We start from the raw sequence: 14,557 nt of genomic DNA on the forward strand, positions 1-14,557 counted from the left end.
GGAAGGGGAGCTCCTTAGTAGTGCCTAGTTGGCAGGACCAATTCCTGGCTCAGTTTTCCTTCCTACCTGACTGGGTAGCTGTGGATGCATGGCTGCTCTAATCACCATGGGGACTGGACCAGACCTGAAGCTCAGGAGAACTTGACTATGGGAGAACTGAGCATCAAGTATCATCAGAAGCTGTTCAAAAGGGCTGTTTAGTAGGGTCATATTTCCTGCTTGGGGGAAGGGAGGTGGGTCCAGGGCTTCATCTGCATTAAGCTGTTTTGTTGTCAGTGTGTGACAAACCTGTTGTTGATGCACTGACCCTTTCACTTCTGTTGCCTGAGCCAAGTCAGTGACATGCTTGTTCTGTGGGAGGTGAGAATGAACCATCCTACTTGTAAAACAACATTGCCAGCACCAGAAGGTGAAATGAATGTCTGCTTTAATGGAAAGCAGCACACCTGCCTACCTGATTTCTAGGGAAAGTGCTCATGTTTCCTCCTACAGTGCCTGACACACAGAAGTTATGATATAATGATGTTGGCCTGGTTGGGTCAGGAGATGGTAGGTCCAGAATTTCCATCATTTGTGAATGTCATGATGCTATTTGGTTCCCTTCTAGAGCTTATGAAAGATTTTAAATGACTGTAAATCTCTTGATGCTCATGTACCAGCAGAGAGTCAATTTAAAGATAGTATTCCCCTTATTTACACTCAATCAAAAGATTTGTTCTTTGGGGTGAGGAAAAAGGAGTTGTTCACCTACCAAAATGAAGGGAAAGGAATAAGAAATAGAAGATAAAGCATTTTCTTGCTCTTTCTGTCAGAGCCATCCTTGGGGCATGAATCGGGGTGACCTCTCCAGGCCCCATGCTTTGGGGGGCCCGATGGAGCTGGGCGGAGTGGTGGTGGCGTGTCCAGCTGCTTGGTTGTCTGTGTCTCACCACCCCACTGCCCCTTGTGCCAGGCAACAACAACTTCTTTGGGTCCAGGATTGGAGTGGAGGCAGGACCCCACATGGGCTGATTTGCCCCAGGCTTTGCACCCTGCTCAGATTGCCTCTGCTTCCTGTACTTTCAGTATAAGTAGCGATTTAAGGTGTGTTTCCATGTACCTTATTATCTTTGACACTGAGGAGGTGGATGGCATGTCTTTCAGGCCAAGGCAGGGGAGTTTGTCTCCTCCCTGAAAGGTAGTGTTCTGCGCTTGCTGCTTGATGCTGGTTTCCTCTTCTTGCTGCGCTTCTCCTTGGATGACCCAGTGGATAATGTAATTGCAGCCTCCATCCATGCCCTCCATGCACTGCTGGTGTCTCCTGATGATGAGGTGAGAGAGAAAGAGATTTCCATGCTGGATTGATTCTGACTTGGGTGTGGGAATTGCAAAGAAAAGACCAAGTAAGTCACTTGGACCACGTTTTGGTGGTCAACCAAGCATTAACACCAACACAGTACTGTTCTCATACTTTGTTCAGCTTAACTGTAAGCAGTAGAGCTTCTGCTGTCCCATGGGAGCCTTTTTCTCTATCTAATAGATTTCTTTGGACAAAATGTTTTCCTAGCTTTCGGACTATTTCTACCTTTCCTTACATTTAGCTCAGGACTACTGAGAGTCTCCCTTGGCAATCGCATAGTCCATATAATTCATGCCCCCTATTTAGCCAGATTCTTTGAATTAATTTTATTTAATTTGACTTGTGAATTCAGTGGCATCCAGCTTTTTATTGTGGTGCTACTGTTCCAGCCTGTGGATTGGCAGCCGTATGCCTTCTCCATTGTGCCTTATCCCAACACAGTTGGCATACTAGATCCTTTCCTCCCTCCATTTTCTCTTGTTCCCTCTTCATGCTTTTGGGTCAGTTTGTTGTCCTTACACACATTTTTTCTGGGGTCTTGGTAATGTTTTCCTTTATCTAGAACTTTTTGACTCCTAAATGTAAGAATGGAATACCAGTTTCCTGAAGTCCTAGCCCACTCTCCAAACCTCCTCATTTGTAACTATGTCACTGAGTTGCCTTCAACTTTAGCCTTTTCCACATTACTTTTTTGTGCCCCTTAATAGTTTGAGCTATTGTGACTTTCACCCAAAATTTTTCAAGCACTTACAAACAAGTACTCAGCTCAGTCATCACCTTGTGAGACCAGTAACTAATGTCATTTGACTGACTGACAAACTAAGTCGTAGAAATCATCAAGTAGTACAAGCCTCAAACTCGGTTTTCATTTGGAAAAAAAAAGCATTTTCTGGTATGGATGTAACACTTTCCCTGCAGTGCTGGAAGACCGAATATAGCAGTGTTGTTTAGAACCTGAGATGAAAACTCTCTAGTGTTTTTATTGCCCACATTGAGAGGTTCAAAAATTCAACAAAAAACTTTAAAGAGCCAATTTAGTAATTATTATTAACAGTGTTCTTTTAGGTCACCTACCAATGGTCAATACTGTGACAGAGACAAGAATAGGACCAAGAAAACTGACTTTCTGTGTTCAATTACTAGACAAGCAATTAATTACTCTCTTGCTCCCTATTTAAAATGCTTTTATTTCAGTGGGTGGCATCACTAGGTGCTCTCATCTGAGATGTGAGCTTTGTAAACATGCCACAATTCCTTGTTCCTATTTTTGGGTGAGTTGGTTTGTATTTCAAAGCACTTCTAAAAATATTTACCTTTTCCAGCCTTTCTTTGTCAAAATATATTACACCTGCTTTTCTTTTCTTAACAGAAGTACCTTGACTGGACTTTCTCATGGTACCAGGGGATGGCTGTGTTTCCCTTCATCCCTAATGAGGAGGAAGAGGAGGAGGAAGAAGAAGAAATGATGGAAAAGAGTCCAGGAAAAAAGTCAAAGGATGAAATCAGACCAGATCCAGATGTGGCCCAGTATGACGTCATAAAGGTAAAGTCAAAGCTCTGGCTTGAATCTCTGTACAGTAAGGCTATGTATCCTGCTAAAGTTTTTACCAAGTAGTATATTAAATAGGATATTTTTAACAAGTGGCATAACTCTGCCCTGGCTTTTTGGTGTTGTGTTGCTGCCATCCATTATTGGAGAAGTAGTTTTTCCAGTTATGGTTGTGGTTTGGTTGATGACCAATATGTCATACAGTGTTCTTGAACCAGAGTGTGGGAAATGGAGACAAGTGCATCTCTGACTTTTATTTTCCTTTTCTCTTCAGATTTTCTAAAATGTTGCAAACAGACTTGAGTGGGTTAAGCTCTTTTACTTTGTATTCAGAATGTCAGTATACGCATCCTCTAATGGTTAGAGATCTCCACAAGAGTGGGTGTATATGTATATGCAGGGAATTGAAGCTAGAGCGAGCTCTACATAGCTGGATTGGTATAGTGCATTCCAGTGGATGTTTCTGCAGCATCAGTTACCAAGGTGTCATCTTTACTGATGCTGCATATCACCTAAGTTGAAACCACCCACTTTCCTTTTTATAGTTGCATTTTGCAGTTAAATCCCTTCAATGTCAATGTGTATTGCCATTTGATTTGCTTTATCTCCAAGTTGAGACCTAAGAATACAGTCAGTTTTGTCATTTTAAAGTGATCTGTCCAGGTGATAATAGCACAACCACTTTTGTCTGCTGTGGTCACATAGGTTCCTAATTGCAGCATAACACAAATGTTTACCATATTTACTTGAATCCAAGATAAGGGCCCCTCTTGTCCACAACATGGGGTACAAAAGCTTGTCTTGGATTCAAGTATAGGCTCAGGGTAGGTGGGATGGCTTGTGTGGGTGGGAGGGCACATAGAGGTGACCTGCCTGTGTGGCTTGGGCAGAGCACAGAGGAAACCATGCTTGCTGTCCCCGTCCTTCCTCCTCTATGTATTTTCTGCTCCAGCTCCAGCTTTGGCCCCTCCAGCCTTGACTTGCCTGGGCCCAGAGCTGCTGCTGCTGCTGCTGCCCAGCTGGGCTAGGCTAGGGCAACTGCTGCTAACTGCCCTGGAACCAGAGCAGAGAAGTGGAAGGTAAGTAGCAGGAGTGGGGAGTGCAGGAAGTAGGGGTCAGGCACAGGTGGGAACAAGTGGCAAAGGTCAGGCACAGGCAAGTGGGGGGGAAAGACAGGTGGTAAGGCAGGGCAGGGGGTTGGGGGCAGGCACTAGGGAAGAGCAGGCGGTAGAGATCAGGGTCAGGTATGGGGGGGCAGAGGGCATGTGGGGGGCAAGTGGTAGGGGATAGATATGGAGGTGCAGGAGGCAGGTAGCAGGGGAGCAAGATGGCGGGGAACAAAAGGCAGAGAGGGCAGGCAATGTGGGAGGCACCCTGGCCCATCTGCCCTGCACCCAGCACTGGGGAGGGAGCCCACGTGGGCGGAACAGTTAGCTGGGTGGCTGGGATAGGGTTGCAGATGGCCAGGGAGCAGCATCTAGGACTGAGATGAAAGGTACCAGGGAGACCCTGGGATTTTGGGACAGTGACAGTGTGGAGATGGGGCCTGGGGCAGAGCTGCAATCCACTTCCCATGTGCCCCTGTGATGGGCACAAGTTCTGTGGGTAGGGGTGTGCAAGGAGCAGATCATGACTTTGCCCTGGCCCTGGTGCTGCGCTGTCACCATCCCAAGATTGGGGGTCTGGCCCTGGACACGGCTCCCTGCCCACCTGTGGCCCTATACCGTCTGCCTTGGCGTATCTGCTCACAAAGCTCCCAGCCTGTGGGTGGATAACACCCCTGGGATTGCAGGGTGGTGACATTGTGGGGCCAAGGCTTGGGTAGAACTCTGGTTCTGTAGGCAGGGACTTGCAAGGAGCAGATTGCAGCACTGGCCTGGACCTGTGTAGGCAGGGTGCACAGCCAGGTGGGCAGCAGGTCAGGCAGGGAGCTACATCTGGGGCTGGGATCTTGGGGTGTTGATAGTGAGGGGCCAGAGCAAAACCATGATCCGCTCCCTGCATGACCCTGCCCATGGAACCCGCACTTGTCGCAGGAGCGTGCAGGCAGTGGATTACAGCTCTGCCTGCGCTGTCATCACCCTGTGACCCTACCTCGTGGTGCTGGCCTTGCCTGCTCATCCCGCTCCTGAACGCAGCTCTCTGCCCACCCATGGCCCCATCCCACATGGGAAGTTTTGGTGAGCTGTTGCAGGGGGAAAATGAGGTGCTGACCTAGCCCAGCAAAACTCCCTATGTAGCCTGTGGGCCCAAATAATTGCCCACCCCTGAAATGCAGTAATAATAGCTGAGGAGAAATCGTTTTCTGGTTTAGAATTCAGGAAGCTAAACTTATAGGTCAGTATAATAGCCAGATCCCCCAAACACACTTTTTTTGGTTTTGAATCTTACATTGTGAGTAGCCTGAGGTCAGGGGAGACTTAGGATAAAGTTCTCTAACGTTCTGCAGTGTAAACATCCAGGCAGCGCCTGTTTTTTGGCTGATACAGTGGATAACCAAGGGTGCTTGGCAGGGGGGAAATTTAAACCAAAGCAATTTTTTAAAAACATGCTGAACTCAGCCAAGCCTGGGATTGTGGCACTGACTGGCAGGGGCTTTTGAGAAAAGATCTGCATTAGGCAGTTCTGATCTTTAATGAGCTAGATGCCCATTTCACAGGCTGCTGAAGTGCAACATGTAATGGCACATTTGATTTGTGAAACCTCTTTCTGAATACTTTGATGCATCTAAAATGCACATTAATTCTTAGAACAGCTCTGGTGCTGCTGTGATCCTGGCCATTTGTGTAAGATAGCGCCAGGTCTCCTTCTTCAATTACAGAGTGTTTAATGGTTTAGCAGGTCTGTAAACAAACAAAAAAATCCAAACCCTAAGGGCTGTATTCCTGTGTGAGGAGAAAGCAAAAGATACTGCTTCATGTGGAAATTAAGGGGCTCTTTGTTAACTCTTTAATATTTAGAAGTTGGATCTTCCTATTCTTATTGTAAGTGTGTTTTTATTAAATGCCAGAACAAATTACTGTACCAAGATTTTAACACACTCCAAGAAATAAAAAGGACATTCCTAATACCAGTATCCAGAAATGAATGAACCTATTCCTGTAAATTGAATTTTGCTTCCCGGCTCTGCCACTGACTGACTTCCTATTGTTCATCCCTGAAAAAGGCACCTCATCTCTGTCTGTGTCCCCATTTTTGTACCTACAAAAAGGAGGTAATTGTCCATTCTCTGCTTCTTTCATTTGCCTCTGACATCTGATACCAGCCAGTGATAGAGACCATTTACTGGGCTAGGTGGACCAGTTACTGGTCCTTTACGGTTCAGGAAGAGATGCTAGAACCTTTTTGGGCACATCATTTCATATCTGTCTGTTATGAGGAAAGTTTTTTCCTATTCCTCATTGTTCAGTGGTGTCCTGAAGCAGGAGGGTTTGGTTTTCCTTTAAACTGATCTGAACCAGAATGGAAGATTGGGGTCGCCAAATAGTACATATATTACACAATTCACTGGTTAATTACACAATACATTTAGACCAGTGACATGTGCAAAGTAATTATCATGCTATAAAAATGTCCATCCAGTTATAAAAAGAGGCAACCAGCTACAGAGTTAGTGCTTGAAAACGTGCAACAACTGTATACCTGATTTATAATCATCTTTAATTTGAACATGTGGCAGGGCCCTTAGCCAGATTTTTTTACTTGTTTGCCTCCATGCTGGTGATTCTTAACAGTGTTCTCCTTTTGCTCTAAAAAGTGATTTAAAATTCTTTTCCTCGAAAATGAAAAACTAAAAAGGATTTCCCCCCACCTCCCAGTGGCTTCAGGAGAAACAATTTGTCCAGAGTAAGTGTTAGGAGTATAAAGAGGCTTTTTCTTTCCCCTTGTCTTCCAGGGACTTTTGAAGACCAGAATCCTTCACCGGCTGAGGTACATCCTTGAGGTAGTGCGACCCGTCCCCTCAGTGGTGCTGGACATTCTGGATATTCTTACCCGTGTAGCAAGGCATTCCTCTGAAGCATGCATTCAGGTAACAGTCCAGTTGTGCAGGGGCTCATAGGGGAAGGAGCAAGAAATGGAGAGAGGAGAGGGAGACTCTCAATATACTAACCATCTGATTGCTTGAACTGTTTCCCCTACTGAGTGGTTGTCTCTGCTACTGGCTGTTTTCTGCAGCTTCTGGACTGTCCTCGGCTGATTGAGACCATTGTTAGAGAGTTTCTCCCTACCCGGTGGGATCCCCAGGTGGCTGAACAAGGGCAGCTGCTTAACAGCCTTCATGGAGTAGCTTGTGCCACTGCCATGAAGTTCATTAGAGTCTTGGCATCTGGAGGCAGGAATGCAGCAGCCAGACTGGTAAGTGATTGTGACTTGACATTGCTTTTGTGACCACAAGGGGCACAGGCAGAAGTCCTGATTCTTTGTGCCTGTTTTTCTGCACAAAGGTAGAGGAAGAATTAGCCATGGATCTAAACTGCAGAATTGGATCTAAACTTCACCAAAGCTTGGGGGTAGGTAGAGAGAGTTGTTTCGAGCAGGCTGATTCAGATGCAACTTCACAATGAAGAGGAATAATGCCTCTAGGAACCTAGGACTGAAAAGGTCCTCACGGGCCATTGAATCCAGTTCCCTGTGATTACAGGTGATGACTTATCCCAAGAGGCTAAAAAATTGGCCTTTTCAACTCCACAACTATGTTGTGAGAACAGACCACAGAAAAGCAGGGGAGACTCAGACAATATCACTGCCATGTTACTGCAGTGACAGAAAAGCTTTTCAAATAGGACCAGAGTAAGACTCCATCTCTGTGTCCTCCAACTGTTTTGAATGTAGCATTTTTAATAGTACCTAATAAATCACCATCGAGGAAATTTCCCTTTTCAACAAGAGAACTCTAACCTCTATGCAATAAAATGAAGTATTATGTATGTGAGTAATGGACAGTATGTGTGTATATATCCATGTGTTCTCAAGCATGTACAAATCTAAACTCTGCAGGCTAGCTCTTCTCAGAGCTCTCACTGTATCCCATGGTCATCTACCCTAGTGTCAATCTTGTTACTTGGAGCATCCTAGTGTGGCATGTTGCAAGCGTTTAGGTGTCAGACCATCAAGCCATGGAAACAGCATGAAAAGTCTTAGCATTCAAAATGTCATGCTTTGTCCCATGATCTGCAGGGGTCACTTAAAAATCCAGCTTGATACATTAGTACATTCATTTTCATATTGCTCTGTATGAACTTGAATGTAAATAAATGCTCTACAGCATGTCCATGTATCGCAATGAAATAGTCATGATATAAAGAATATAACATGTCCTTCCCCTAGAAGATTTGTTTCCTTTTTCCCACACTCTAGACCTTTTTCTGTTTGAGGACAAATATCCAATAGTTAAAGGGTGTAACTTATCCTCAGAGTCTGTGAAGGCTGAGGAACCTTACTGTTCACTAAACCAGAACATTTCCAAAGAAAGTGAAATTCCATCATCCAGTAAAGTAGTACAATGGATGTAAAGTATTGCATTTCCTGGCTAGAGGGCCTTGCTTATGGTCAGATTGATTACCACATTTGAAATTGGGAAGGAATTTTACTGTATGGTCAGATCAGCATGGACTGTGGATGGTTTTTGCCTACTCTTGTAACAGGGGATATCAGTCTATTGTATGTCTTGAGCATGTTTTAACAAGCTACTTCCTCCTTCCAGTGGCAGGTTATTGATAGTGCCCTCATCCCTTGCTTTATCTATGGCAAGTAAAAGGTGATTTTTATAGTTTCAACACTCTGTCTGGTAGTTGTATGTGTGAGGGTTGTTACTGACATTTTTAAGAAAGGGGTAGAGACAACACATGCCTAAGCAGGCTTAGATACAGATGGTTTTCGTCAAGCAGGGGATTGAAATAGATGACCTCCTGAGGTGCCTTCCAGAGCTACTTTTTTATGGTTAAAAAACAACTAAAATGTACTGACAGCCACTCAGTACAAAAAGAAAAAAAAGTTCACTTTGTATTCAAGGTTAATTTATGAACAGGTTAAAAAAAATTAAAAAAATAAAAGAATAACCAGTTGCTATGGACCAATAGTCACCAGTCAGTGGATTTTGGAATGCTTGTTGTAGTTCTCGGAGCCTCTTGGTGTTGATCCAAGGCTGGGGTGTGGGACTGAGTGCCCTCATGCATACGTGTGCATGCTTCAGCCTAGCAGATTAGTCTGTGGGGGAGGGAATGGACAGGGGCGAGGTGGAGGCCCCTGTGGTGAGGGACAGTGCTGCAGAGGCAGGAGCAGGGGCAAGTTGAGTGGGGCTCTGGCCAGTTGGGACTTACCTGCTGGGGGGCATGCCCCCAAATAATTTTTTCTCCCTCTGCCTTGATCTGCCCCCCCTTCCCTCCCCATAGGCTTACCTGCTGGGTTGGGGAGGAGGGGGCAGTGCATGGTAGATCTTGGGTTGCTTTTAAATGCCAAAGGTGATCTACTTAAAAAGGTTGGAGACCATTGCTATAGACTGTTAGAGTCTGACAGTAGGTTGCTTCCAGTTACTCCATGACATGATCCTAGCGTCCATTTATCATGTATTGATTCTTTGGAAATAAAACTTAATATTGAACAAAAGAAGAATTTAGATATGAATGTTACAGCGATTTTGAGGGAAGTTTAGACTAGGCTGAATAGGACTATGAGGCTCTTGTGATCCAATCCTCAAGAATTCGGTTTACTTCATTGTCTGCTTATTCTTTGCAGCTTAATAAATTTGAGCTAAAAAGTCGTCTGAGCCGGTTTATAGCTGAGGATCCTCAAGACCTTCCTCTGCAGAGAGAAGAAGCCATCAGGCTAAGTACTGAGGCTTTTCGGCTATGGGCAGTGGCTGCTGGATATGGTCAGGCTTGTGATCTCTACAGGTATGGGCCAAACCCAAATGGGATGTCTTTTTAACGAAGACAGTGAACTTCCTTTTTCTGAGGGGTAAAAGCAGGGATTTGTGGAATTTCCTTTCCTTATGATCCAGTGAAACCTCAGCATCCAGAGACTTGCATGCTGTGTCCTTAACTTTTTCTGACCCTCTGTGAGATTCCTTATTTAATTACTAGCATCCTGTTACTGCTTTTCTAGGTGTGAACACAAGTACATTTGAAACTTTCAAAAAGAGCTACAGCTTCTAATTTTTATGTGTGAATGAGCTAAGAATGAAGCTGCTCCACCTTTAACACTGCTCTATCCAGGTTTACACTTGAAGGGTTTTGTTACATTTGAATTGTTCTTGGCTCATTCACATTTAACAATTGGAACATACTATCTGCTGCTCTGACAGCTGTGTCAGATTTTCCTGTCTAGTGCTTAATTGGTATTGGTTGTGATTCTGCAGTAGCCACATTTTAAAGTCTCCAGATTATTCCTTGAGTTTTCCCTGTTTAGTTCCCTTTTTCATTGCTGGATGCAGATTCTTTCTGTAATCTGAGTGATCCATGCATTCATGACATCTGGCAGCACGGTTTTTGTAACGCACCCAGGTAAAAGCCTTTGCAGCCTTGAGAGAGAGCTGCATCAAGCAGCAGCACACACACTAAAAGCAGTGCAGACAGAATGCACCCTCCCCAGCCGCTGGGAGCACTGAGTTCATGAACGCAGTGCCTTATTCGCGGATTTCACCATTATCAGGGGATACGAGAACGTATATCCCGTGAATGGCGAGGGTCGTCTCTGCTAATTAGCTCATTAAATAACAAAGCAATGCATGTGATGCAAAAACTTTGTTTTTTTTTAAGACACCATTCATGTCAGTCTTGGAAGTGCTTTGAGCTAATAGAGGGGTCTCAATCTGCAGAGCTTGGAACAACGTTCCACTTTGTTCTGTTGTTCCCCTGTTTACCCTTTCATTTCTTCCTTCACCACCTGCAGGGATCTCTACCCCATGTTGGTGAGGATTCTCCAGTCCCTACCTCACCTACAAAGCAGTTCCCAGGAAAACAGCCCCATGTTTCAGCTTTCCATCCAGCGAGCAGCAGCTGTGATCACTCTGCTTACCCATGTTACTCAGACAGCAAGCTGCACAGCAGAGCTGCAGGCCCAGCTAAGCAGGTAGACCCCACCATTTCTGTCATCTTGCATTGTCTCAGTGTCCTCTTGGAAACACTGATGTTATTTCTTCTTTATTCTATCTCTCCTTTCTTTTGTCCTCTGTCATTTTGTATAGTTTATATTCAAACAGTGACAATCTTAGCAATCATATTTCATAGGGGTTTTCTTCAGCATCTTGTCAGTGCAAAATACAAAGGAGACAACAGGATCTCTGGCCATAAGGGTGTCCTCTTCTGATATGGTAATTCTGCTGAGGAGCTCATGGTTTTCTGTATATGTGTACGTGCACATGCATGAGATCACCCTACCAAGAGAATAGGCTTAAGCAGGTTAGCCAGAACATTTGATGTGACATGGAAAAGGAGGGAGACAGTAACTTGTGATGGGGAATGTATGTCCAGTTTAGCAACGAAGCAAATATATCTTCTGTCTGATACTTCTGTGTTTAAGCCAACGGAATATAAAAAATGCATCACTAAAGTAGTTTCCTAACGCGGACCAGGATACTGTCCCTTGCTTCTCCATCCTGAAGGTCACCTTGTGCAGAAATAAATTTCCACTGGCAATCAACAATTACAGTTTTAAAAATAACAAATGCGAGAGGGAGGGATGAGGGGAAACAGGTGTAGCTAATAAAAGACCTTTGCACCGCATCATAAAAACTCAGTGTAAATAGTCCTCTTTCCATGGTGATTTTTATGTGAATGAAAAGCTGGTGTGAGGGCCTTTATTGGGTTTAATCATTCCCTTTAAATAGTGGAGACTCAAATAAAACAATGCTGAACCAGGAACCCAGGATGCAGGAACAGAGTGAAACTTTCTTGCCTTTTTTTGTTGTCTGAACTGAGCAAGGCACCGAAAGGACCCGGCATAAATGGTGGAAAGCAAAATATATTTTAGGTATCTCTTCACTATTAAGTCTTTCAGCAACAGAGGGAAGCACATCTTGCAGCTGAAGTAATCAGGTATACAGAGCTAATTTGACAATGTCACTTTAAAGTATTCTCGTTTGCAAATGTTTTGGGTATAAAACACCTTTAAGACATATATTCAAGTTCCACAACACGAATAAAACAAACTGTTAGCACTATCCCATCTGCTGTGATTCATCTCCCACCTGACACTTTTCAGTAAGGTTTATTGTGTAAGTTTAATGTTTCTTCCCCACTCCTGTGCATTCTTTACCACACTCACTTATTGTAGTAAGTATCAGACTCTTGCTGTCTATCTCCCCTTCTTTTGTATAAGGCAGAGTGGGAGTAAGTAGCTAATTCTCATACTGGAACAAAATTAAAAACATGTTTCCCAAGGGATCAATATTGAGTCCAGTATCTTAATCTTTATCACTCCTGGGAGGATGAAGTAGACAATAGAATTTGCTGAAGACACAATTATTTTTGTTGCAAGAAAGTGAGGAGCTCCACTCTGATCTATGCAAACTGGGGGATGGCAGGTGAGATGCAGTAGGTAAGTGCAAGGTAATGGGTTACAACCTTTGAAATGCACTGCCAGGTTTTAAATTAGTTAGAATTCTTAGAACTGTTGTGGATGTTTTCATAAAAGCACCTGCTCAGCGTGCATAAGCAGTTAAAAAAGCTGTGACTAAAGGGACAGGCTCATATAATGACTGTGTATGTCCAGAGATCAATTTGGCTGGACTGTCTTAAAGTAGCTTGGTGAGCTGATGTTTTTCCCTAGTGGCTATCCTTCTGTGCCCTTTCTTTGTGAGACTGAATGCAATGGAAACATGCATTTTTAATCATGATGTTTGGAGAATCCAACTCTTGCAGAGAAATTCCCCTTCGCCATTTCACTTTCTGTTATGTTGCAACAGTGGCCCACAAGATGGGGAGCAGATTCCGCCTCCACCAGTGACCTGGAGTCATGTGTCAGGCCTGCGACCTTTCCTTGAGACCAGTCTGAGGAGATCTTTCCAGGAAATATCCCAACTAGAAACTTGGCAGGCTCTCCAGCCTCTTACAACAGCATATGTCATCTACTTTGGAGTTTATTATAGTGTTTGCAGCCAACAGGTAAGGCCTTTGAACCCCCCCCCCCCCCCCCCAAAAAACGAAAACAAAAACCCAAAAAACAAAAACACCTTCTTAATTCCTAAATGAGAGCTTCATGGATTTCATAGACTTTTGGGCTGAAAGGGACCCTGGAAGATCATTGAGTTCAGCCCCCTGCCCCATGGGCAGGAAGTCAGCAGGGATCATAGGATCCCAGCAAGATAAGCATTCAAATGTGTCTTGAAGGCATTCAGAGTGTTTGAACCACCTCCGGTGGCAGTCTATTCCAAACCTTGGGAACTTAGACAGTGAAGAAGTTCTTCCTTATGTCCAGCCTGAATCGGTTGAAACAAGAGAAGATAGAACTCTAACCAACAGGGCACTGAGAGCTGGATTCTGATTACCAGCTCTGAAATCGAGACTGGACAGCATCTAAAATGCAGGCAATTAGCATGCTGAATACTCAGTATCCCTTGCAGATTGTAGTGACTGCATATAGTTGTTGAATATTTTCCTGTCTGACTTGGAAGTGTCTGCACAGTGAAAATGGGTGCGTTTGTCTTATCAGGACTGTGTATAGCAGATAGAGGCAGGAACCCAATTATTAGCATGGTATATGGTCATCTTTAAGCACAATTTTCTGAAGATGAAAAGCATCAGGCTTATGAAAGTAAGGCTGATATCTGTCCCCAGAATCAATGCATCATTGGCACCCAAACCTAAGCTTTCTTGTACTACCCTGCCAACGTGCCTCAGCCCTGACTTGGAAGAACCACCTCTGAGGGTTGGGGATAATTTTGTGCGTCTGACAATTGAGACCTTTCTACCTCTTCTGAGACTTCCCAAAATAAGCATGCTTTAGCACTAGTTGTGGTGATGTAGAAGCTAGCCCATGAGGAGCTCCATGGAGATTGCTAGCTCTTGTCAAGTAGACCACAAAGAGCCAGGAGAGAGAAACAACTTTGATCTAGTGCTACTTGGGTGCTGGGTTTGAACTAGTGACTCTAGCAGCTTATAGCCTAATATTTATTACTGGACTTCTGTGACTATCCAAGGAAGACTGGATGGTGCCAATCACTTCTTAGATTTTTGAATTCTAAATTCAAGAAAGCAAAATATTGTGAGGGGGGGTGTGCTGATACAAAGGTGGTTTTACCTCAATAGCATACTACTAATATGTTAAAAATATTTACAAAGTGTGTGAATTAGAAGGTAAAAAAAAAATCCCATGTAGTAACCCTAGGATAGTGGTTATCCAGAATTTCTCAGGCCATTCCTACCCTAAAATCCAGAACTGAGGATGGCAGCATGTCCACTTAACTTGAAATTATAAGTCGAGCCTCTTTCTGGAGAGGGTTTTCACTTGCTTCCTGTGGGCCTAATCAGATTGCATTCTGGCAAAATAAAAAGATATGTTCTCATAACGTTTGAACATGTCTTAGTGAGGGAAGGATCCACTAAAACCTTAGATTTACAGTATGAAGTTCTCCATGCAGTGCTCCTACATGGTATTTTTTAGTTGGGTCTCAGTGGCTTAGCTGATCTTGCTGTGTGCTGCTGATTCTGACGTCCTGGATAACACTGTGT

At 44.0% G+C, this 14,557-nt stretch overlaps 1 protein-coding gene across 5 annotated transcripts in view; it reads left to right on the plus strand.

Annotated features, from left to right (window-relative positions):
- RPAP1 (RNA polymerase II associated protein 1) overlaps nt 1-14,557 on the plus strand; it is a 59,360-nt gene that overhangs the window by 31,194 nt on the left and 13,609 nt on the right. For 4 of the 5 annotated variants that reach the window (XM_090033389.1, XM_090033388.1, XM_090033390.1 and 1 more), the window contains 7 exons: nt 1,144-1,311; nt 2,709-2,882; nt 6,784-6,918; nt 7,065-7,244; nt 9,624-9,781; nt 10,779-10,958; nt 12,793-12,991. In XM_090033389.1, coding sequence (XP_089889515.1) covers nt 1,144-1,311; nt 2,709-2,882; nt 6,784-6,918; nt 7,065-7,244; nt 9,624-9,781; nt 10,779-10,958; nt 12,793-12,991 — 1,194 coding nt within the window. The remainder of the gene's footprint in view (nt 1-1,143; nt 1,312-2,708; nt 2,883-6,783; nt 6,919-7,064; nt 7,245-9,623; nt 9,782-10,778; nt 10,959-12,792; nt 12,992-14,557) is intronic. The other variant, XM_090033392.1, reaches the window with a different exon arrangement.

This window comes from Crocodylus siamensis, chromosome 2, assembly GCF_052110815.1.
Source record: "Crocodylus siamensis isolate JL-2025a chromosome 2, ASM5211081v1, whole genome shotgun sequence".
NCBI lineage: Eukaryota > Metazoa > Chordata > Crocodylia > Crocodylidae > Crocodylus > Crocodylus siamensis.